At 39.3% G+C, this 24,534-nt stretch overlaps 1 protein-coding gene across 1 annotated transcript in view; it reads left to right on the top strand.

Moving 5' to 3' along the window:
• Msh4 (mutS homolog 4) overlaps window positions 1–24,534 on the top strand; it is a 69,972-nt gene that overhangs the window by 40,928 nt on the left and 4,510 nt on the right. Inside the window, exons 16-19 of the mRNA XM_076575268.1 lie at window positions 14,370–14,488; window positions 15,804–15,932; window positions 19,067–19,241; window positions 20,451–20,539. Coding sequence (XP_076431383.1) covers window positions 14,370–14,488; window positions 15,804–15,932; window positions 19,067–19,241; window positions 20,451–20,539 — 512 coding nt within the window. The remainder of the gene's footprint in view (window positions 1–14,369; window positions 14,489–15,803; window positions 15,933–19,066; window positions 19,242–20,450; window positions 20,540–24,534) is intronic.

Raw genomic sequence — 24,534 nt, 5'->3', positions numbered from 1 at the left:
GCACAAATGGGAAGCAGTATGGTGCGCCCTAAGAACTGCAGACAGCAGAGGCCTCCTAGCCCTTTGCCTTGCTTACCCAGCACATTAGGAACTGCTGGAGACATTGAGGCAGAGACACATGGGTAGACTTGGATTAAGAGTGCCACCTTATTAGCTATAGATGAGAGCCAGAGCAGAGGCAGGGTTTTGGCCAGGAGCTCCTGTAGCCATGTAGGTGGGAGATTGTGAGAACCTTTGTAGTGGAGGTTGAGAGAATGGATAATATAAATATATGCCAGCTAATAGTGTATGCTGTATTCTCTACATGGCCCTTTGTCTTAAATGGAACTTTACTCCTTCAGAAAACTCATAAGAGTTGTTTTTAATAGATAAGTGAGGTTTTGTTTCGTTTTTTGTTTTTGTCTGAGAAAGGCCCATTTCTCCTATATTTGTTATTTCCACTTGAACACATAGTAGGTCTTCTTTTTTATTCTTCTCTCACATATTACATCCCAACTGCAGTTTTTCCTCTCCCCCCCCAACCTGTTCCCCCCATCCCAAAGCCACTCTCCTGTCTTCCCTCAGTAAAGAGCAGGCCTCCTAGGGACGCCAACCAAACAGCATAACATGCTACAGTAAGACCAGTTACATACCATCACATCAAAGCTGGATGAGGCAACCTAGTAGGAGGAAAAGGGTCAGTGATTGCCTGCACTTCCACTGTTAGGAGTCCCACAAGAACACCAAGCTACTCAGCTGTAACATATATGTAACATATATACAGAGAACCTAGGTCAGGCCCCTATAGTCTCCCTGACCTCTGTGAGCCCCCATGAGTCCCAGTCAGTTGATTCTGTGGGCCATGTTTTCATGGTGTCTCTGGCCCCTCTAGTTCCTCTGGTCCTTCTTCCCCCTCCTCTGCAGGACTCCCTGAGCACCGCCTAATGTTTGGCTGTAGGACTCTGCATCTGCTTCCATCTGCTGGATGAAGTCTCTCTGGTTTCTTTGATGAGGATTCTGCTAGGCTCCAGTCCCAGAACACCCTGCAGACAGGACAAACTTTAGGTCTAGGTTTTGTGGCTGGATTGGTATCCTATTTCCTCCACTTGAGGCCTTGCCTGGTTGCAGAAGATGGCCAGTTCAGGCTCCATGTCACCCATTACTAGGAGTCTTTGCTAGGGATACTCTCATAGAGTCCATGGAGTTTCCATTGCACTAGGTTTCCACCTCACCCCAAAACAGCCCCCAATTCCAGTCGTTTTCTCCAGCATTTTCTCCCCTACTACTTGATCCCTCCTGTTTCCAACCCTTCCCAACCCCAGTCCACTCATGAAATCTATTCTGTTTTCCCTTATCAGGGAGATCCTTGCGTCCCTCCTTAAGCCCTTCTTGTTGCTTAGCCTCTCTAGGTCTGTGGACTATAGCATGACTATCTTTTACTTTACATCTAGTATCCACTTATAAGTGAGTACACACCATGTTTGTCTTTCTGGGTCTGGGTTACCTCATTCAGGTTGACTTTTTTCAAGTTCTATTCATTTGCCTGAAATTTCATGATGTCTTTGTTTTTAACAGTTGAGTAATAGTCCATTGTATAAATGTACCATATTATCTTTGTCCATTCTTCAGTTGAAGGGCATTTAGGTTGTTTCCAGTTTCTGACTATTATGAATAAAACTACTGTGAACATATCTGAGCAAGTGTCCTTGTGATAGGATGGAGCTTCCTTTGTATATATGCCCAAGAGTGGTATAGCTGGGTCTTGAGGTAGATTGATTCCCAATATTCTGAGGAACTGCCATAGTGATTTCCACAGTGGCTGTATAAGTTTGCACTCCCACCAACAGTAGAGGAGTGTTCCCCTTGCTCCACACCCTCACCAGCATAAAGTGTCACTTGTATTTTGATCTTAGCCATTCTGACAGGCATAAGATGGAATCTCAAAGTCATTTTGATTTCCATTTCCCTGATGGATGAGGATGTTGAACATTGCTTTAAGTGCTTCTCAGCCATTTGAGTTTCCTCTGTTGAAAATTGTGTTTAGATATGTATCCCCATTTTTTAACAATAGTTTTTCGTCTTTTTGTTTTTGTTTTATTTTTAAAGATTTATTTATTATGTATACACTGTTCTGCCTGCATATATGCCTGCACACCAGAAGAGGGCACCATATTTTATTGTAGATGGTTGTGAGCCACCATGTGGTTGCTGGGAATTGAACTCAGGACCTATGGAATAACAGCCAGTGCTCTTAACCTCTGAGCTATCTCTCTAACCCCTGTACTCCATTTTTTAATTGGATTATTTAATTTGTTGATGTCTAGTTTCTTGAGTTCTTTATATATTTTTGATATTAGCCCTCTGTCAGATAAGGGGTTGGTAAAAATCTTTTCCCATTCTGTAGACTGCCATTTTGTCCAATTGATAGTGGTTTTTGTTTGTTTGTTTGTTTGTTTGTTTGTTTTGCCTTACAGAACCTTTCAGTTTCATGAGGTTCCATTTATTAACTTTTGATCTTAGTATGTGCACTATTGGTGTTCTATTCTGTCTCCTGTGCCACTGCATTCAAGGATATTCTTCATTTCTTTTCTGTCAGGTTCAGTGTATCTGGTTTTATATTGAGGTCTTTGATCCATTTGGACTTAAGTTTTGTGCATGGTGATAGATATGGATCGATTTGCATTCTTCTGCGTGCTGACATGCAGTGAGATCAGCACCATTTGTTGAAGATGCTTTCTTTTCTCCATTGTATATTTCTGGCTTCCTTATCAAAAATCAAGTGTCTATAGGTGTGTGGATTTATGTCTGGGTCATTGATTCAATTCTACTGATCATTGTGACTGTTTTTATGCCAATACCAGGTGGTCTTTATTACAGCTCTGTAGTACAGCTTGAAATCATGGATGGTGATATCCCCAGTTCTTTGGTTGTACAAGATTATTTTAGCTATCCTGGGTTTGTTTGGCTTGTTTTTTTTATATGAAGTTGAGCATTATTCTTTCAAGGTCTGTAAATAATTGTGCTGGAATTTTATTGGAGATTGCATTGAATCTATAAATTGCTTTTGGTAGGGTGGCCATTTTTACTATGTTAATCCAACTGATCCATGATCTTTCCATCTTCTGATATCTTCTTCAATTTCTTTTTTCAAAGACTTGAAGTTTTTATCATACAGGTCTTTTACTTGCTTAGTTAGAGTTACCTTAAGATATTTTATATTATTTGTGGCTACTGTAAAGGGTGATGTTTCCTTGATTTCTTTTTCAGACCATTTGTCATTTCTGTATAGGAGGGCTGCTGATTTTTTTTAGTTAATTTTGTATCCAGCCACTTTGCTGATGGTGTTTATCAGCTGTAGGAGTTCTCTGGGAGAAACTTTGGGGTCTCTTATATATACTATGATATCATATGCAAATAGTGATTCTTTGACTTCTTCCTTTCCAATTTGTATCTCCTTGATCTTCTTTAGTTGTCTTATTGCTCTAGCTAGAGCTTTAAATACAATATTGGATGGATATGGGGAGAGTGAGCAACCTTGTCTCTGATTTTAGTGAAATTCTTTAAGTTTCTCTCCATTTAATTTGATGTTGGTTGTCAGCTTGCTGCATATTGCCTTTATTATGTTTAGGTATTCCTTGTATTCCTGACCTTTCCAAGACTTTTATCATGAAGGGGTTTTGGATTTTGTCAAAGGCTTTTTTAGCATCTAATATGTTGATTTCGTGTGTGTGTGTGTGTGTGTGTGTGTGTGTGTGTGTGTGTGTGTGTGTGTGTGTGTATGTGTGTGTGTGTGTGTGTTTAATTTCAGTATGTTTATATATTGGATTACATTGACAGATTTTTTCATATGTTGAACCATCCCTGCATCTCTGAATGATGAAGCCTACTTGGCCATGGTGAATGATTTTTTTGATGTGTTCTTGCATTCAGTTTATGAATATTTTATTGAATATTTTTGCATCAATGTTCATGAGGAAAATTGGTCTGTAATCCCCACCCTTTGAGTCTTTGTCTCATTTGGGTATCAGGGTGACTATGGCCTCATAACGTGAATTTGGCAAAGTTCCTATTTTGTGGAACAATTTGAGAAATATTGGTATTAGCTCTTCTTTGAAAGTCTGGTAGAACTCTGTGCTAAAACTGTCTGACCCTGGGCTTTATTTGGTTAGGAGACTTTTAATGACTGCTTATTGTAGATGTAACCAACCGTCTTATTAAATAAGAAACACAGAAACAATGTAAAAGAGAAAGCCGAGAGGTCAGAGCTCAGAGCTAAAATCTCACCCTTCCTCCTGCTGTCCCAGCTTCCTGAAAGAGAGCTACTTCCTGTGTGTAAGTCGATTTTCCAGTCATTCTGCCTTCTCATTGGTTGTAAACCCAAACACATGACTGCCTCGTCACTGTCTGAATGTACAGCCCCCTAGGTCTTAAAGGCATATGTCTCCAATGCTGGCTGTATCCCTGAACACACAGAGATCTATGGGATTAAAGGCGTGTGCCACCACCGCCACACTCTGTCTATGGCTCTAATAGCTCTGACTCCCGGGCAACCTTATTTATTAATATACAATCAGAATCACATTTCAGTACAATTAGAATACCACCACAGCTTATATTTCTTTTGGAGTTGTAGGTCTATTTAAATTGTTTTTCTTAACTTTGATAAGTGGTATATATCAAGAAAATTGTCTATTTCATTTAGATTTCCAATTTTGTGGAGTACAGGTTTTTGAAGTATGATCTAATGATTCTTTTGATTTCCTCAGTATCTGCTGTTATGACCCCTCTTTTTGTTTCTGATTTTTGTTAATTTGAATATTCTCTCTCTGCCTTTTAATTAGTTTGGATAAGGATTTGTCTATCATGTTGATTTTCTTGAAGAACCAACTTTTTGTTTCATTGATTCTTTGTATTGTTCTCTTTGTTTCTATTTCATTGATTTCATCCCTCAGTTTGATTATTTCCTTCCATCTACTGTTCTTGGGTGTGTTTGCTTCTTTTTGTTCTAGAGCTTTCAGGTGTGCTGTTAATTTGGTACTATGAAGATCTCTCCAATTCTTTATAAAGGCCCTTAGTGCTATGAACTTCCTCTTCATATTGCTTTCATTGTGTCCCATAAGTTTGGGTATGTTGTACATTCTCATTTGTTTTCATTGAATTCTAGGAAATATTTCATTCTTTTATTTTTGCCTTGACTTGGGAGTCATTCAGTATGTAATTGTTCAGTTTCTATGAGTTTGTAGGCTTTCTGTTGTTTCTGTTATTATTGAAATCCAACTTTAATCCATGGTGGTCAGATAGGATACAGAGAGTTATTTCAGTTTTCTTGTATCTTTTGAGACTTGCTTTGTGACCGAGTATGTGGTCAGTTTCGGAAAATATTCTGTGAGGTGCTGAAAATATATATTCTTTTGTGTTTGGGTGAAATATTGTGTAGATATCTGAATGTCCATTTGATTCATAATGTCTGTTAGCTCTATTATTTTTCTGTTTAGTTTTTGTTTTGATAACCTGTCCATTGGTGAGAGTTAGGTATTGAAGCTTCCCACTGTTAATGTATGAGGTTCACTATGAGATTTAAGCTTTAGTGATGTTTCTTTTACAAATGTGGGTGCCCTTTCTTCTGAGGCATAGATGTTAAGAACTGAAACATTGACATATACAGGCCCGGTGGCAGCCGGCAGAGACATACAGGCCTGGCAGTGGTCGGCAGAGACTTACAGGCAGGCCGCAGAGGTAGACAGGCACAGCAGCGGCGACAAGCAGAGGCAGGTAGACCCACAACAGCAGCAGAGACATACAGGCCCAGCGGTGTCCCGGTGGCCCGGTGGCCCGCAGAGGTAGACTGGCCCTGCAGAGGCAGGCAGGCTAAACAGAGAATTCTCAAAACAAGAATCACAAATGGCTGAAAGACATTTAAAGAAATGATCAACATCCTTAATCATCAGAGAAATGCAAATCAAAATGACTCTGAGATACCACCTTACACCTGTCAGAATGGCTAAGATCAAAAACACCAATGACAGCCAATGTTGGAGAGGATGCAGAGCAAAGGGAATACTCCTCCACTGTTGGTGGGAATGTAAACTTGTACAACCACTGTGGAAATCAGTATGGCGGTTTCTCAGAAAATGAGGAATCGAACTACCTCAAGACCCAGCCATCCCACTCTTGGGCATATACCCAAGGAATGCTGATTCACACCATAAAGATACATGCTCAGCTATGTTCATAGCAGCACTATTTGTAATAGCCAGAACCTGGAAACAACCTAGATGCCCGTCAACGGAAGAATGGATGAAAAAAATGTGGTACATATACACATTGGAGTATACTCAGCAGAGAAAAACAATGAAAGCATGAAATTTACAGGCAAATGGATGGAACTAGAAAAAATGATCCTGAGTGAGGTAACCCAAACCCAGAAAGACAGTCATGGTATGTACTCACTCATAAGTGGATTCTAGATATAAAATAAAGAACAATCAGACCACAACCCATAGAACCATGGAGGCTATATATATATATATGTATGTATAGCATGGAGGTCCCTAGGATGACTGTGGCTTATAATAAATTTCGGATTTACTCAATTATTGAAAAAAAAATAGCCAAACGAATGGAAACACATGAACTATGAACCAAAGGCTGAGAGGCCCCCAGCTGGATCAGGCCCTCTGAATAGGTGTGACAGTTGATTGGCTTGATCTGTTTGGGAAGCAACTAGCAGTGGGACCAGGTCCTGTGCTCATTGCATGAGTTGGCTATTTGAAACCTGGAATTTATGCAGGGACGCTTGGCTCAGTCTGGGAGGAGGGGACTGGACCTGCCTAGACTGAGTCTACCAGGTTGATCGCAGTCCTCGGGGGAGGCTTTGCCCTGGAAGAGGTGGGAATGGGGGGTGGGCTGGGGGGGAAGGGTATGGTGTGAGAGGGGGAAGAACAGGGGAACCCGCGGCTGATATGTAGAACTGAATGGTATTGTAAAATAAAAGGGGAAAAAAAAAGAATTGAAACATCATCTTGGTGGATTTTTTCTTTGATGAATATGAAATATCCTTCTTCATGTCTTGTTTAATTTTGGTTTGAAGTCTTTTTTTGTTACATATTAAAATAGCCACACCAGCTTGCTTCTTAGATCTATTTGTTTGGAAAATCTTTTTCCAACCTTTTAGTCGGAGGTAGTGTCTATCTTTGATGTTGAGGTATGTTTCTATTATGCAGCAGAAGGATGGATCCTGTTTTCATATCAATTCTGTTAGCATGTGTCTTTTTATTGAAGAATTGAGTCCATTGATATTGAGAGATATTAATGACCAGTGATTATTAATTCCTGTTATTTTGTTGTTGTTGGTGGTGATGTGTGTGTGTGTGTGTGTGTGTGTGTGTGTGTGTGTGTGTGTGTGGTTTCCCTTGTTTGGATTTTGCTGGTGTGAGATTATTTATTGCCTGTGTTTTTGTGGGTGTAGTTAACTTCCTTGAGTTGGAGTTTTCCTTCTGTAGGGCTGGATTTGTGGATAGATATTGTTTAAATTTGACTTTGTCGTGAAATATCTTATTTTCTCCATCTATGGTGATTGAAAGTTTTTCTGGGTATAGTATTCTGGGCTGGCAACCTTGGTCTCTTATAGTCTTGAAGATAGCTGTCCAGGCTTTTCTGGATTTTAGAGTCTCCATTGAGAAGTCAGGTGTAATTTTAGTAGGTCTGCTTTTGTATGTTACTTGGCCTTTTTTCCTTGCAACTTTTGATACTCTTTCTTTGTTCTGTATCTTTTGTGTTTTGATTATTATGTGGGGCAAGAACTTTCTTTTCTGGTCCAATCTATTTGGTGTTCTTTAATTTTATTGTATCTTTATAGGTATCTCCTTCTTTAGGTTAAGAAATGTTTCTTCTATGATTTTGTTAAATATATTTTCTGGATTTTTGAACTGGGATTCTTCTTCTATTCCTATTATTCTTAGGTTTCATCTTTTCATAATGTCCAGATTTTCTGGATGTTTTATGTGTTAGGATTATTTTTAGATTTAACATTTTCTTTGATTGGTGAATCTATTTCTTTTATTGTATCTTCACTGCCTGAGATTCTCTCTTCTATCTATTGTATTTTCTTGGTGATACTTGAGTCTGTAGTTCCTTTTCACTTACCCAGATTTTTTCACTTCCAGAATTCCCTCAGTTTGTGTTTTCTTTATCGCTTCTATTTTTGATTTTCAGGTCTTGAACACTTTCCTTCACCTGTTTGTTTTTTCTTGGCTTTCTTGGCATTCTTTTAGAGATTTGATTTCCTCCAAGTTTTTTTGGTTACTTTTCCTTGATTTCTTTAAGGAATTTTTTTTTTCATTTTATCTTTAAGGACCTTATCATCTTCATAAAGTTGTTTTTAAGGTCATTTTCTTGTGCTTCAACTGCATTGGAATATTCAGGTCTTGCTGTTGTAGGATAGCTGGGCTCTGGTGGTGCCATACTGTGCTGGCTGTTGTTGATTATATTCTTACACTGGCATTTAGGCATCTGGGTTTGAGATAATTATAGGTCTAGGTGCTGATTTCTAAGTTCATCTTTGTTGGATAGATGTTTTGTTCCTTGGTTGCTGTTTGCTCTTTGGTCTTCTGGTCTTTGTAGCCTGGATTTCTGGCCAGTGGCATGGCCTCTGATCTAGTAGGGGACTCTCTGTCCAAGTTGGGGGCTGAACTTCTGGTGGTTGACTTCACTTTTGGTGCAACAAGAGGTCTCTGTTATTCTGACTGATGTGGCCTGCACCTGAGCAGTGGAAGTCCTCCAGAGTTGGAGAGGGGGCTGGCCTTGGGGAGAGTCATGAGGTGGGAGGGCATGGGCAATGGATCTTTGGGAACAGAATCTAGGGGTTAGGCAGTTCAGCTGGCAGGCAGGTCACTCACCTGTTCTTCTGTCTGGTGTGGCCTGCACCCAAGCAGTGGAAGTTGGACACAGAGTAGGTCTTTAATGAATATTTGCTCATTGTCTGAATGATGAAGGTCAGGATGCAAATGTTGGCTACAGTCATCCAGGATCAGTTCTTGGCTGTAGGCTACCATATTTGTTTTACTGGATAATCTTGAGTTCACTGTGCTGGACACTTTCTTCTGTACTGTGTTTATTATCATAAAGCATAGCTTCCTTATCTGATTGATACTCATCAAAGTCCAATAAGTGTTATTATTGCCTCCAAATTATAGGTGAATAAATAAAACACTGAGGGTTATTTGTCTAGGGTCTTGGTCTCTGAGAGACAGTGTCCTGATTCATACCCAGGTCCTTCCCTAAGCTAGTACCTTTTATAGACAACAGAAACATAGCAAGTTGCTCCTACATTTTGGAGGAATAGTTTGTATTTTGTTTTGTGCCACATACTTCTGAGTCAAATTCTAGCTCTGTAGATGTAACCAACCGTCTTATTAAAATAAGAAACACACAACCAATGTAAAAGAAAGCCGAGAGGTCAGAGCTCAGAGCTAAAATCTTACCTCCTGCAGTGCTCCTAGCTTCCCCGAAAGAGAGTTACTTCCTGTGTGTCTGTCTTTAAATAGTCTTTCTGTTCTGCCTTCTCATTGGTTGTAAACCCAAACACATGACTGCCTCGTCACTGCCTGTAAGTACCACCCTCCAGGTCTTAAAGGTGTATGTCTCCAATGCTGGCTGTATCCCTGAACACACAGAAATCTACCTAGCTCTTCTACCAAGTGCTGGGATTAAAGGTGTGCGCCACCGCCACCATGCTCTTGCTATGGCTCTAATAGCTCTGACCCCCGGGCAACTTTATTTATTAACATACAATGAAAATCACATTTCAGTACAAATAAAATAACCACCATATTTCCCCTTTTCTATTTTAATAAAAAGAAAAAAGGCAAAAGGTTATAACTAACAAAAGAAAAACTATATACAAAAGTACAATATACAATATATACAAGTAACAAATACCTAAACGATGTCTAGTCCATTTGTGTTTGACAAATCAGAGAAAATAATTCCCTTATCTATCCTATTTTGGTAAGTCCAAAATGTATCTAATTCACTTTCTATCCTAATTAATCTTCAACTATAACTAACTAACCTTCAACTCCCTCAGAGACCCAAGAAGGAAATAATATTAGCTAACAAAAATAAAAACAGGAAGTGCATGCAAGCGACTTCCAAAAAATTTGTGAGTTGACAGAAACAGCCAGCTGCCTGGACAGTCACCTGAGGTTTCTCCGCAGTGTTGGGCCATCATCTTCAGCCTATAGGCTTAGCGTATCTGGCAGACTCATTTGTGAAGTAGGATGTACACAAGGTCAACAGTTCAACCTCACATTGGGTGAGAGCAGTCCATGTACCAGAAAACACCTGAATTCTACTAGTGTCACGTCATGATTCAGGATTTTAAATTCTGGAAATTGTTGACGGTTTTTTAATTCAGCTGTCCATTCTTCTTGGCTGTGTATATATGGCTTCATCTCAGCATCCCCTTCTTCTCCACATCCTTCTATTAAATGCCAGTCTACTTTCGAGAGGCGTGAGCTTTCAGCTGCTGTTCCATTGTACAACAGAAGCCATCAGCCCACTGCCTGTTAAGCTGCCTTTAAAGAAAAAGGCACTGTACCTTTTCCGGATTGGCGAAGGCCACTTCAGGGATGGTGCCATATTGTCCTGGCCTCAGAATATGCCTTTTGATAAAGCCATAACCAAACTTGTTTTGGCAACAATCAGTAGTCCTTTGTTTCGTGTCCTGTCTGTCCATTTTGTCCTGTTGATTCGAGGATACTTTGTTGTCCAGTGGCTAACTTTTGCCACAATGAAAGTTAACTCCATATGCAGTTTCTTCAATGCCCATATTTTTTTCTGAAGTAGACTGGTACTGCCAGGAGCCGACATGTCTCAAAAAAGAAAAATTTTAAGTTATTAAAATATTTTAAATGCCATATTCTGTAGATCTCTGAAGGGTTTGAAGATGACCTGTTTAAAATATATCTGCTCAATTTTTAAAACATATCTAATATGACTACAAGTTCTATTGCAATGTCTAACTACTAACTTTCATTTCTTTATATCCTAATAGTTGGTAATAATAACATTGAAGGGTCAGAAAATTGCATTACATTGTTAAATGAATGGTATAAATACAATTAGAAATATACATATAGCATTTTCTAACAATATCAATTTCAAATTTGTATACAATATAAAACAATCCAATCCAATGTAAAGTATTTAAAACTAGTAATTGTCTTTTCTTTCTTCTTTCCTTCCTCTTTCTTTCTTTCTTTCTTTCTTTCTTTCTTTCTTTCTTTCTTTCTTTCTTTCTTTCATTCATTCATTCATTCATTCTTTTTTTTTAAACAAGAACCTTAAATCTAATCTCCTTTGTTTAGCCTTTTTCCTAACCCTTGACAACAACTTGTAACCGACCCCCCAAAACAATGAAAATTATCCCAGACCTAAAACCCATTAAAAAGACCAAAAAACCACCCGCCCCACACCACCTCTTGGGAATGTGGGCGTTGTATTCTTAAAATTGTTTCCTGATGGGTATGGGCGAAATTATCTTTATCCTGAAAGAAAAATTTTAGGTTAATTGTCAAATTCTAGGAAAGGTAATTATATCCTTCATTATCTGTGTATAATGCCAAAGTTTAGGGTTTAATCTCAAGTCCTTATTTAAGTAGTCTTTGAGACTGGATCATCTCAGCTAGTCATCTCAAAATTGCTCTGAGCACCTTGTAGTTCAAAGCTGATCTGTAGATGATGTTTGTCAGCTTAATGATATTATTATTGTCCACGTGGAATTGTTGTTGTTGTGGGGCCCCATCTTCTTTCTGGAGACTTCAGTTGATGTTAGGCCTGGCCGTGATTTCCTGCAGAAAACTGATAAGAGACTCGAACAGAAAGACATATATATGTAGCTAATTGAAGCCTTTTTTTTAGAATTAGTTAGTACTCTATATGACCATTCATATCTTAACAAAGTTTAAAATGTATACATATCTATATATATATATTAATCCTGTAAATTTTGATATAAAATTCATACTTTAAGAAAAGTTTAAAGAATCAGAATAGAATCAAAGAGTTGAGATTAGTAATAGAATAGTCCCTTAATTAATTTGGCTTTTGTCTTGTCCCACAGCAGAAGATGGCTCTTTTATCCTGGCATGATACAGGGACTTTGCATGTTCCTTTTAACAACATGATTGAGTTTAAAGAAGGAGAGAGCCATTCTCCAACTCCAAAGTCAGCTTTAAATTTTAATTGAACTGGGACTATTAGAAGACCAATAGTGTTAAATCTTTAGAGAAAAGCATAAACAAACATTTAGGAGGACATAAAATTTTTTAGATAATATATACCCATACACCGTTTCACTCTGTTTCCTGGGATAGATGATTTGTCCCTTTTCTTCAGTTGTCTCATTTGTCCAGTGTTCTTCAGATTCCTTAACCTCATTATTTACTTTCAGCACTATTTATTATATCAGTATAAAGTATTAGAGCCTGCTCTAGTTTATAGTCCCTGCTCTGTGTATGTATGTGTGCTCCCTGCATGTGTGTGTGTATTCCCTGCATGTGTGTGTTTATGTTCTGTGCATGTGTGTATGTTCTGTGCATGTGTGTATGTTTGTGTGTGTGTGTATGTGTGTGTGTGTTCCATGCATGTGTGTGTGTAGGTGCACACAACCACATGGGAAAGCTAGAAGATGGATGTTGGATGTCATCCTCTATCATGCTCTGCCTTTTCTTGTCTCGAAATAAGGCCTCTCATTGAACCAGAAATCTCTGTTTGGACTTGGCTGGCCAGCCAGTGAGCTTCCAGGATCTACTTGTCCTTGCTCCCTAGTGTTGGAGTTACAGCACTGGGTTCCCTAGCTTGTCACATGGGAGCAAGGCATTTAAACTCAGGTTCCCATACCGTGCTCCTACCTACTGATGTCTCTCTCCAGCTCCTAGTGTCTGCCTTTAAGCTAATTTTAAAATGTGGCAGTGTGGAAGAGCTACATCCTCAGAGCTTTGTAACCCTGACTTCCATGTTCTCTTTGCTAAAATGAAGAAAGCCACACCCATCTCAGTGGGCCACTTGGTCAGTCAGAGGTAAGCATAGAAGATGCCTAGTGTGAAGAGAGCGGGCTGCTGGTGCTGTTAGCACTTGTAGTGTAGACCAGTCACCTGACGATTGCTCTTTTCCCCTGTGGTCTCACTCCTCAGCCAGGCCCTGCTCTCCACCCTTCTCTTACCCAGATCCTGTGGTGATCTCACTTGCTTTCCTTCCTGTAGCATGAATCTTAAATGGCCTTATTATTAAAAATAAACCTGAAGCCAAAAATAAACCATTGGGGTGAATGCTGAAAGATCAGAGAAGCAGAACAAGCCATAGCCACCTCACCTTGCCAATTCCTCAGATGATCCTGTTTCCTCAGACTGGAAGCTTCTGAGTCCTTATCCAGAATGAATCTCAGCTGAACTGCTGCTCAAAGCCTTAAAGCTTAACCAGCTAAAAGCTTCTAGTTTCTGGTCTTCATGCCTTATATACCTTTCTGCTTTCTGCCCTCACCCCCTGGGATTAAAGGCTCACTTTCTGGGATTAAAGACGTGAGTCACCATGCTTGGCTGTATCCTTGAACACAGAGATCCAGGTAGATCACTGCCTCTGGAATGCTAGGATTAAAGGTGTGTGCTACCACTGCCTATCCTCTATGTTTAATATTGTGGCTGCTCTGTTCTCTGGCCCCAGATAAGTTTACTAGTGTGCACAATATTTCGGGGAACACAATACCACCACACCTACTTTCCATTATATCATTTTTATCCACATGGGGCTTTGTGAGATACGTTTCCCATTCTACATTCTTATTTTATCTTATGATGTTAGAATGACTTTCATGTCACATAATGTAGAAGGATGGGTGACATAACTCACTTTTTGGTTATATGTTTTATTGTCCTGTTTTGCACACATTTCTTCATGTTTGTAGAGACAGACATTATTATTTGAATGTTACAATAATTTTCATCAATTCGACCCTCATCCACATGTCCTTCAATTTCATTTATGAGCTTCACATGCATGCCTTTGAGGTTTCTCTTTTGAATGTTATCACTTAACTCTATAACCTAGTCATTTAAGAAGTTTAAAGTGATCTCTTTCCAATGGAGTTGAGCATCATATCACACACTATCTATCCCATTTGGGTTTGTAGATAACTTTGTATGGCAGGCCCGTCTCCCCTATGGGAAGGGGTAGTTTAAGCACTAGCTTATGCAGAGAGCAGGAGAGCCAATGTCATGTTCTGTAACTCCACCTATGTCACTCTGTGCACCACAGTCCTACCCTAGAGCTGAGAAGCACATTGTTGTAGGATCTGGTTTCTAAAACACTTCAGTACTCCTTTTATTTCACAGGTTCTTATGTTCCAGCAGAGTATGCCTCCTTTAGGATTGCTGAGCAGATTTTCACAAGAATCAGTACTGACGATGATATTGAAACAAATTCATCAACATTTATGAAAGAGATGAAAGAGGTAACAAAGCTTCCCTGGTTTGAAAGTGTGTGAAGTGTCCTGGCATCCAGAGTTGCTGGTGCACTTTAGGTCCTGAGAGCCAGAGGGCAGTCAAAGACAGCTTCCTAGTGTGTCTTTGTAGAGTGGAAGCCAATGCTTCACAGGAAGTACAGCTTTAGAAGGCTGACGTGGCCGTACCTGTTTCTATGTGGAATATCTGACTTTTCAGAAGGCAGTGGCTGCTTTACATAGAACTGGTTGTTCTACTTTAGCTGAACTTTGAAATTAAAGATTGTGTTAGAAGGCTTTAAAATGCATTGTCTTTGCCTTTATAAACAAGGAGAATGAGAGTGCTCATTTCCCACCAGTGTGCATGCACCTTTCTGTTTCTGGTCTGGCAAACACCAGCTCTGTATGAGACTAAAAGAAGTAAACAGAGTTCTGAGGACATCTGCATTTAGGTAGGATGTATGGGTCACTATGCAATTAGATTTCCTTTCTGCATGTGTATATAAAATGGGGCAAATAAACATACAGTTGCTTAGTGTGTATATGATGCTTGTGGGGATTCTAGCAATATTCTACATACACGAAGGTATGTCTTTTATTTTATTTTTAATTTATTATTTGAGAAAGGGTTTCACTATATATAACCCTCCCAGGCTGGCCACCAATTCACAGAGATCCACCTGCCTCTACTTTTTGGGTACTAGCATCACAGCTGTGCATCACTATCCACCAGGAAGTGTGTGTCTTTTGAATGGAACCCTTGTTCCATAAAAAGCTACTATGCTATAATATGATTAAGTGGAATTCTGTATTTTTAGAAAGAGATTGATATTCTCCAAGGAGGAAGATTTCTATCAATTTAAGTCTCGTTTGTTGGTCATGGATTTAAACTTGTTAAATCAATGTATTGTTCTCAATATCTTGTTCTGTTTTTAGCAAATACAAGTAAGTTTTGAAGTAAATAAGTTTTGAATTGGTTTTCAACATTTTATGATGGTGATTGGTCATTTGTGGAGAAGGATATGGCCATCTTTATGTTTTATTTCAGCATTTAGTTCACTGCTTTGCTTCTCTGTATTATTGATAATACTGTTGTTGTCTCATACATTTGTAGATGTCTGTCTTTATATATGACTTATTTGGGTGGAATTATTAGTCATGAGATTTTTCTGAAAGAAAAGCAATGTGTTATTTTCTCCTCAGCGGGATTTCCCTATTAAAATACATTTCAGATAGATGTATTAACAAAGAGACTGATTTCACTTGTTTTCTAGGAGATTGGCATCGGCTTGGTTACAGTGTGTAGTATTAAAATTATGTCTTCCAGATAGCATATATCCTGCATAATGCTAATGACAAGTCACTCATATTAATTGATGAGCTTGGTAGAGGCACTAATACAGAAGAAGGCATTGGAATTTCTTATGCTGTCTGTGAGCATCTGCTGAGCATAAAGGTATACTTCCCTGTTCATTCCAAACAGTGTGTCCCATATATGTAATATAACTGGATCTTATCAGCACCCACAAATAACTTTTTAAACAATTTTGGATAGAAAATTCACACTGCATTTTTGTTTTATTTATACTAAAAGTATAAACAATTACTATTGTGTGTACATGATACAGACAAGGAGTAAAATTGAGAACTACAAATAATGCAAAAGTCAGTTGGCTTTAATTTAATCAAATTGGATAACAAAATATGAAGGTATTTTCGGAGTTGTTTCCACATGTAATAATGTCAGTGGCATCACAGAACAAAATATGGCACTGAACACTTGATGTAATGCCATAGGAAATATGCATTACCTACCTAAAGAAAACAGGCTCTCACAAATTATGTAAAAATTAATTTTGCTCTATTAGTAAGCTAATTTAGAAAATTATTTCTTAGATGATCACTCAAATATATACAGATATGAGAAATGTAAAAAAACACATTCTCATAATTAAAGTACTTTAAAATGTCCCTAAGGAGGTTTTTTTTAAATCTTAAACAAGAGCTCCCCAATGATTCATTATACAGAATGAGAAACTATTCTAATTTAAATAAGACTATGCGACAAGTCAGAAGTGATGTTAATATTAATACACAATATTTTAGGTAATTTCAAGTGTCAGCCAGACTTTATCATGTGAACAAGATGTGTGTGTACTCAAGACAAAAAGTGGGTATGTGTCAGTGTCAGTCTGACTAGCCACAAATGGTGGACGGTTGGTTAGACATTATTTAGAGAATGTCTGTGGGGTATTTCTAGAAGTGAACAGCTGGATCGCAGACTGAGCAGACAGCCTTCCCTGATGGGCATGGGCCTCCAGTAAGCTGAGGGCCTGAACAGATCACAGAGGCTGACTCCCCCAAGCATTAGAGGAACTCTCTTCCGGCTGCTGTTAGTCTACAGGATGGGTTTCTTGCTGTCTTCAGACTCTAGCATGCCATTTCCAAATTGAAGCCTGATAGCATTCAGCTAGAATTGCCTCATAGCTCCCCTGAGTCTTTAGCTTACCAACTGTTGGTTACAGAACTTGTTAGCTTCTGTGATCATGAACCAAGTCTTTGTAATGAGTACATGTGCATAAGCACACACATGCACACACATACATGGGCCCTGTAGGTCTGATTCTTTCAAGACCCCTAACTGATATAGTACCCATTTCTGTGATAGTCTGCAATATCTAAGAGTAGTTATCTGTTACAGGATATTTGATTACACCAGGAACACTAAGATCTCGTTATTTATTGGAAAAACCTGTTTCTAGTTGTGGTGTGGCTCAGCCCTAGATTACACCTTTAATCCAAGAGCTTTCTGCTTGACTATTGTAAACAGGATTAAATAAAGTCAACCATAGGTCAAGAGGCAGAGGAAGCAACTACTTGACAGGAAGTGGACATAGGATTAATAAGAAAGAAACAGAGGGAGTAAGAGGGAGTCAGGAGGGCAGACACAGGAAGGAGAAGGGAGGGACATTGAGTTGGGGGAGACTTGTTTGAGATGGTAGGAGAGAGGAGAGGCTTCTGGGATGACAGTGGAGGAGGAAGGTAAGCTGGGTGCTTTTCTGAGCCTCTCTGAGCTAGTAGGCTTTTACCTCAGCATCTGGCTCCTGAGTGTTTATTGGTAAAATGAAATGATTGAGATTTTGTTTAAAACGACAGTTATCTCCAGCGACACTTTAAAATGCCTCTTCTAGTAGAAACTCAGAGGCTTGTGTTCCCTCTTACTTTAAGGTGCTCACAGTTATCTCACCTAGGACCAACCCTGGATGTCTAGTGCAGTGTTTGCCATCCATAAGCCCTGAAAACCATGTTCATGTTGAATAACCTAGTAGAGTTTATCAAATTTTGTTGTTGGTGGTGATGATGGTGTGTGTGTGCGTGTGCATGTGTATGCGTGCGTGCGTGCTGATAAGGATCTAACCCAGAGCCTGGCACATAGTACCTGAGTACTCTACCACAGAGCGACATCTGCAACCCTTGATGCATATTTCTAAGCACGTTATTTTCAAACACAGCTGTTAGCCTCCAAGCCATGCAGAGGCCAATTAGCTACCAGCCTTGCTCTTTTATATCAGTGCCCTCCCATGAGACTTGCTCCACCAGACCAGACTAACTCCTCCCAAGAGCTGTGCCCATGACCTCTCGCTCATCCCTCCTCTTAAAGGTCCCCTGTCTCTCTATATTGCCACATGGAGGCTCAGATGCCAGCAGTTAACCTGTGCGGAACACACCCCAGCAGTATCCAGACCACATTGGTCATAGATTGTGGAGGATTTCCATGTTTAATCACACACCACATCTTTCCTTTCTTTGTTATTATCTTTGGTTGAGAAATTTTGCCAACTAAATATTTAATTTTCTTTCTTTTGAAACAGAATCTTGCTATGCAGCCCTACTAGATGGACTGTTACTCTCTTTGTGACCCAAATTGATCCCAAACTCTCAGCAGCCCCCCTGCTTCAACTTCTCAAGTGCTGGGATTTCAGAAATGTTAATATTTAAATTTTAACCAATCCTCTATCAGTTTCTCATGTGTGGTATCTTAAAACATAACCAGTTATTCAGATCTCTCTCTTCTTTATTAAAATTAAAAACTTCAAGGAGTTTCTCCTTGAATTTAATCCCTGGCACCAAGAAAGAACACAAGAAAAAACAAACACAAAGTCAAATCTTTGAGAATCCAAATACCTAATATAACTGATTAATACCATGTCCTCATACTCCCGGTAGAAGTGCAAAGTCTGTAAAATGTTAAGGAAAGTTCTGAGAGTATGTGGGCAGGAGAGCTGTGGTACCTCCCTAATAAGTGACCACCTCCCTTAGTAGCTTTATCTCTGGTAAACTTCATCTCTTTACTTTGGAACTTACTCTCTTTCACACAATATACTGTGCATGTACAAAGTTGACCTTTGATTGGATATAAACTTCAAACCCATGAACTGATCATGTTTGCCTCCAAGATGCTGGTTTCATTCCTGTGTCTTTGCAAAGCTAGTTGGAAAGGTAAGCTAATGTGTTATGTTTAAATAGTTAAAATTGAATTTTCTAGATAATTTAGAAGTACTGATCCTTACTGTCTGTTGTATGTTCTAGGCATTTACACTGTTCACGACCCATTTCCTGGAACTATGCTCCATAGATGCCCTGTATCTTAATGTAGAAAACATGCATTTTGAAGTTCAACATGTAAAGAATACCTCAAGAAATAAAGATGCAATTTTATATACTTACAAACTTTCCAGGGGACTCACAGAAGAAAAAAACTATGGTACTGCATATAGAATTTACACGTAGACATCAAAACAGTACATGTCTCTGAAGGCAAACCTCCTTTCCTCTTTATTTGGCTGTCGCTCATTCTTCCCAGTGTTTATATGCTTTCTTAGACTCCAGCGTCTTTGTCAAACTCAGATTATATAAGTTTATGTTCCTTGATTTATATTTACATCAACTGAACTGAGCCAGTAACTGTAGAATTACAATAATACCTGAAAGGCCTAGAAGTATTGGCTTGTTAGAAAGTATAATTTTTTAAAAAGAGATTTGTTTATTTTTATTTCATGTATATGAGTGTTTTGCCTGTGTGTATGTGTGTGCACCACCTGTGTGGCTGGTGCACAAGGTGGACAGAAGAGAGTGTTGGATCCTCTGGAACTGGAGTTACAGGCGGTTGGATACTATGATGTTGGCACTAAGAATTGAACCGTAGTCCTCTGGAAGAGCAGCCAGTGTTCTTAGCCAGTGAGCCCTCTCTCCAGCCCCAGTATAACAGTTTATATTTACAAATTATATAATTGAAAATATTGTACTTCCTACACACTCATTGCCACAGTCTTTTTGTTTTCAGTTTCAAGGTATTTTATAATTCAATCTAAAAATCTTAAAATGGAATATGCCAAACCATGGTATTCTCAAACTCTTGTCAACTACTTTCCAGTAAATCATTGTGTAGCATGCACATTTTCAGATCCTGGAGGTTTTCAACTTACCTGTGCACTGAACTCTCCAAAAATGGCTCTTCTCTATGTGTATGACGCCTGTGAGAAAGAAAACAAAAACTGCTTTACTTTTTAAAGTGGGAAATGAACTAGACAACTTCCTTGCTTCTAATCCTTATTGTTCTCAATTCCATTATCTAGGAAATTGGGTAAGATAGGGATAATTTGTCATGTATATGGAGTCATCAGGATTCAGTGAATTGTCACAGGTCAGCCACTGTTTTAGTAAGCCTAGCAATCAGTGAGCATGTGGGCTGCTCCTGTTCCTTTTAAAACCATAGAGACAGTAAACCATTAGCACACAGGCAGCCTATGGAACGGTATTTGCATGGAACAGGCGCACGCCGCGGGGTGCGGGGGGTTGTTGGTACTTGGAATTTGTGTAAGGCATTCATGGAGGAATTTTGGTCTGTTAGATGGAGGAGCACACAGCTGAGACTAGATAGAAATGATTTAAAGTCTGTTTTCTGTAATTTTAGGTTTAAAAGCTGCAGAGGCCTCCTCACTTCCACCATCAATTGTCTTGGATGCCAGAGAGATCACAACACAAATCACAAGGCAAATTTTGGTAAAAAAAAAAAAACAAAAAAAAAAAAAACCACAGTTAAAGTCTACATTTCCTTACTATACGGCATACTTTGTTGTACACGTAGCCACTCAAATAAGCCCTTGCCCAGACCCAAGGTCTGTATATACCCCGTGACCCTCTTGTACTGTTCTGAGGCCATGAATGCTACATTTTCAATCTCAGTGTTCTCACATACTCTGACTCCAGCCTCTGCATGTGTGTGTGAGCATAGGTAAGCATACAGAAGGAGGGACAACATTAGGTGAAGAGAGTGTCAGTCACTAAAGGATAGAGAGTTGACTGTTTCTCTCAATTTAACTCTGTCACTTTTGGGGGGGCAGTTATAGTAGATTAAGTGTATGAAATATTTCAATATATGTTTTATTATAACTTTTGATCTAAACATATTCATAATCAAAGTATTTAAGATAGAAAATCCAATTCCTAAGTAAAGACAAGTTGTTTTTTTTTAAATACTAGATTGTTATAACTTTTCCTAGCAGACCAACTGGTAACAGACAAATTCTCTTCCTGAAATTGCAGCTAACTTTAAGAAAGTAAATCTATTTGAAATGTTCATTTTAAAAAAATTGCCTGTGCTTGGCGGTGGTGGTGCATGATTTTAATCCCAGCACTTGGGAGGTAGGGGCAGGTAGATCTTTGTGAGTTTGAGGCCAGCCTGGTCTACAGAGCGAGATCCAGGAAAGGCACAAAGCTACATAGAAAAACCTTGTCTCAAAAAATCAAAAAAAAAATTGAAAACTTTTTTCTTTATTTCATAGTGTTTCAAAAAATCCAGTGTTCAGTATATTAAGCTAAATATAGGGTGAAAATATTCTACAAGAATAGTTGTCTGTATTTTACTCTTTTTGTTATTGTTGATTTTTTTGCTTTAGGTTTTTGTTGGTTTGGAGATGGCGAGGTAGCTCAGGGTGGCCTGTTATTCCAGGTCCTTCTGTCTCAGTCTCCTCAGTGCTGGGATTTGCAGGCATGTAACATCATCAGGTTCATCTGTCATTTTTAATGTGTTTGTCCTTTGATTTCCTGGACTGTCTGTGAGTTCACTTGCCTAATCATCATTCAAATCCCTTTACCAGCCATTTGGACATTGCTCTCCTTCTGAAGAACTTTCATCACCTTATCCTTCCCTTTACATGTTGTCAAACTCCAGTTACCAACCAGCTCTCTGTTAGTCTTTCAGGCTTTAGCTTTCCTAATGGTGTCCAGAAGTGTTCAAGACAGGTTCGTGTTATGCACTGTAAATCTGTATGTTCTAGCTTTTCTGCATAATTGATGTCTTCCTGCTCACTGACCTGACTTCCTTGGGTAGCTTTGTCAAGACATGCCCATTTGTTTTGAGCGTTTGATGCCCTCAGTCGCTGAAGATAATTGACTGATGGGCATTAGAAGAACTTGGCGTCCTCTTCATAGTTCTTTGTAATTCCCGTACCTCTGTGGTGTTTCTGCCTTACACTCACCTTGCACCTCCCTTGGTTGTGTCTCCACGTAACACATATGTGTATCTCATGACACCACCTGATGAGAAACAGCATTTCGGGTGTTCTAAGGGCCTTTTCACTCACTCCTTTGTTGTCCGCCAAGGCCCGCTCTCTTGGCTGCTTTCCTTTCCTTTTGCCCCGGGTTTTCTTCACTTGGTTTTCCTTTCTCTGAATATGCTTAGTGCTGCTTCACAGAAATCTTTCCCGCTGGTTCTTACAGTTCTGTCTGTCCTTCTCTTACTCTAGAGTGATCTTCCTTGCTTCTCCCACGACTCACGTACAGACTGAAACTTATCACCCCTTTATTGAACTTTCTCTGGAGTTGCACCTAATCGGAAACCACCTATCCTTCCTGTACCCTCGCCCACCCGGCCCTCCCCGTGTCGTTCCCACTACTTCTTTCCCTGTCCCCAGCTCTGTGCTGGCAGCTGTTACTTATTTTCCTGGAAGGTTTGACTCTGCGGGCCTTTCACCCTCCCTCTCTCCTCTTCACTAAAGCCTTTTCTTTTCTCACTCAGTATGTCTGTAAGGGCTTTGCCCCAACCCCCTTTGTATAATCTGTAGTGTTAGTGGTCTTTTCTCCATGTATTTTCTCCATATTTCCCATAATACCTTTTGAGATGATTTTTTAAATTATATTTATTTATTTGTGTGTGATATATTGGAGGGCACATGCCACAGTCTCAATCTCTCTCTCTCTCCCTCCCTCCCTCTCCCACCCACTCCGTGTGTGTGTGTGTGTGTGTGTGTGTGTGTGTGTGTGTGAGAGAGAGAGAGAGAGAGAGAGAGAGAGAGAGAGAGAGAGAGAAGTTAGTTAACAGGAGTTTGTTCTCTTTATCATCTGGGTCCCAGAGATTAAACTCAAGTCATCAGGCTTGGTGGCAAGCACCTTTACCTGTTGAGGCATCTTGCCAACACTCCTTTAATATATTCACCTTTTTTTTAAAAAAAAGATTTATTTGGGGGCTGGAGAGATGGCTCAGAGGTTAAGAGCACCGACTGCTCTTCCAGAGGTCCTGAGTTCAATTCCCAGCAACCACATGGTGGCTCACAACCATCTGTAATGAGATCTGGCACCCTCTTCTGTATACATAATAAATAAATAAATCTTAAAAAAAAAGATTTATTTATTATATATGCAGCATATATGCCTGCAGGCCAGAAGAGGGCACCAGATCTCATTACAGATGGTTGTGAGCCACCATGTGGTTGCTGGGAATTGAACTCAGGACTTCTGGAAGAGCAGTCAGTGCTCTTAACCTCTGAGCCATCTCTCCAGCCCCATATTCACCTATTTTTAAATCAAAATTTGAATTATCTGTTGACAAAAAAATCTCTTGTCTGTTCACTTCCAAGTATCCCTCCCCATCATAGCCATATGTGACTCGTACCTCACAAGCACATCTCATTAAGACCATTTGCTAATTCTTTTTCCTGATTCATTCTATACACATTCCACATTGTCTCTCAGTGCATAATTACTATGCCTAATCAGGAGCTGTCAGTCACTGCTTATCAAGTTAAAGTTGAGCCTTTAAAGTCTTGTATAATTATTTCACAAAATGCAGCTCTAGGACACTTAGGATCCTGGGCACTGCCTTCATCTCCCAAGTCTCAGATGGCTCAAGATTTGCCCTGTTGCCCAGTTTTGCTTTAGAGTCTCCTTTTTGTTTCTTTATGCCACCCTTATCTCACATCAGTCAGTTTCACATAATTTGCATCTTTGTCACTTAAAATTTCCCTGGTTGTGTTCCAAGTCTCTCCGATGCCTGCTTTAGCTATTTCTCTACCCAGAACCCTCTCTTCATGGCTTTTCTACCAATCAAGATTGGCTCCAGATTCTCCATCTTATGTAAGCTTTGCCTGATCTGAGCTGGAAATGGGTTTCCCTTCTCTGAGCATTGCACATCTCTCTTACAGAACTTTCCATAACTGCCACAGTCAGTTGGTTTAGACAGGCCTGGAAGACTGTAAGCTGCTGGAGTTCCATTATCACATTAAGTGTGGACATGGTTGTAGGCCCAATAGACACCTGGACACAAGCTTTGGTGCCTGGGACAGATGCCCAGTAACTTTTATATAAATGAGAGTAATTAATTAGGTACCAAATAGATCTTTAAACATATGATAATCTTATTCTATCTTATAGAATCATACTCATTTTACTCTAGTGAAAGAAGGGAAAATAGAGTCATAGAGAGAATTGTCTGCCATGGAAAAAGAGTTGAGGAGATAATACTTCTGGAAAACTTACTAGGATTTCCCAAGTAGTTAGTGTTGAAAACGTTGATTTCCTTATCTAGCTCAGTCAAATATGTAAATTATAAGTTTAATAAATTCTACCCCGATTCCCAAGTCCATCTTCTAATCCTGTTGGAAGATAGTACATTTTAAGTATTATTTTTGGATATCCTTAAGTATCATTGGTTAAAATCAGTCATCATTTTATATCTCAATTTATGTTCATTTTTAAAATGTATTTTACTTCTCTGGCAA

The sequence above is a fragment of the Peromyscus maniculatus genome, chromosome 6, assembly GCF_049852395.1.
Source record: "Peromyscus maniculatus bairdii isolate BWxNUB_F1_BW_parent chromosome 6, HU_Pman_BW_mat_3.1, whole genome shotgun sequence".
Classification (NCBI taxonomy): Eukaryota; Metazoa; Chordata; class Mammalia; order Rodentia; family Cricetidae; genus Peromyscus; species Peromyscus maniculatus.
This window is presented reverse-complemented; position numbering and strand designations above follow the sequence as displayed.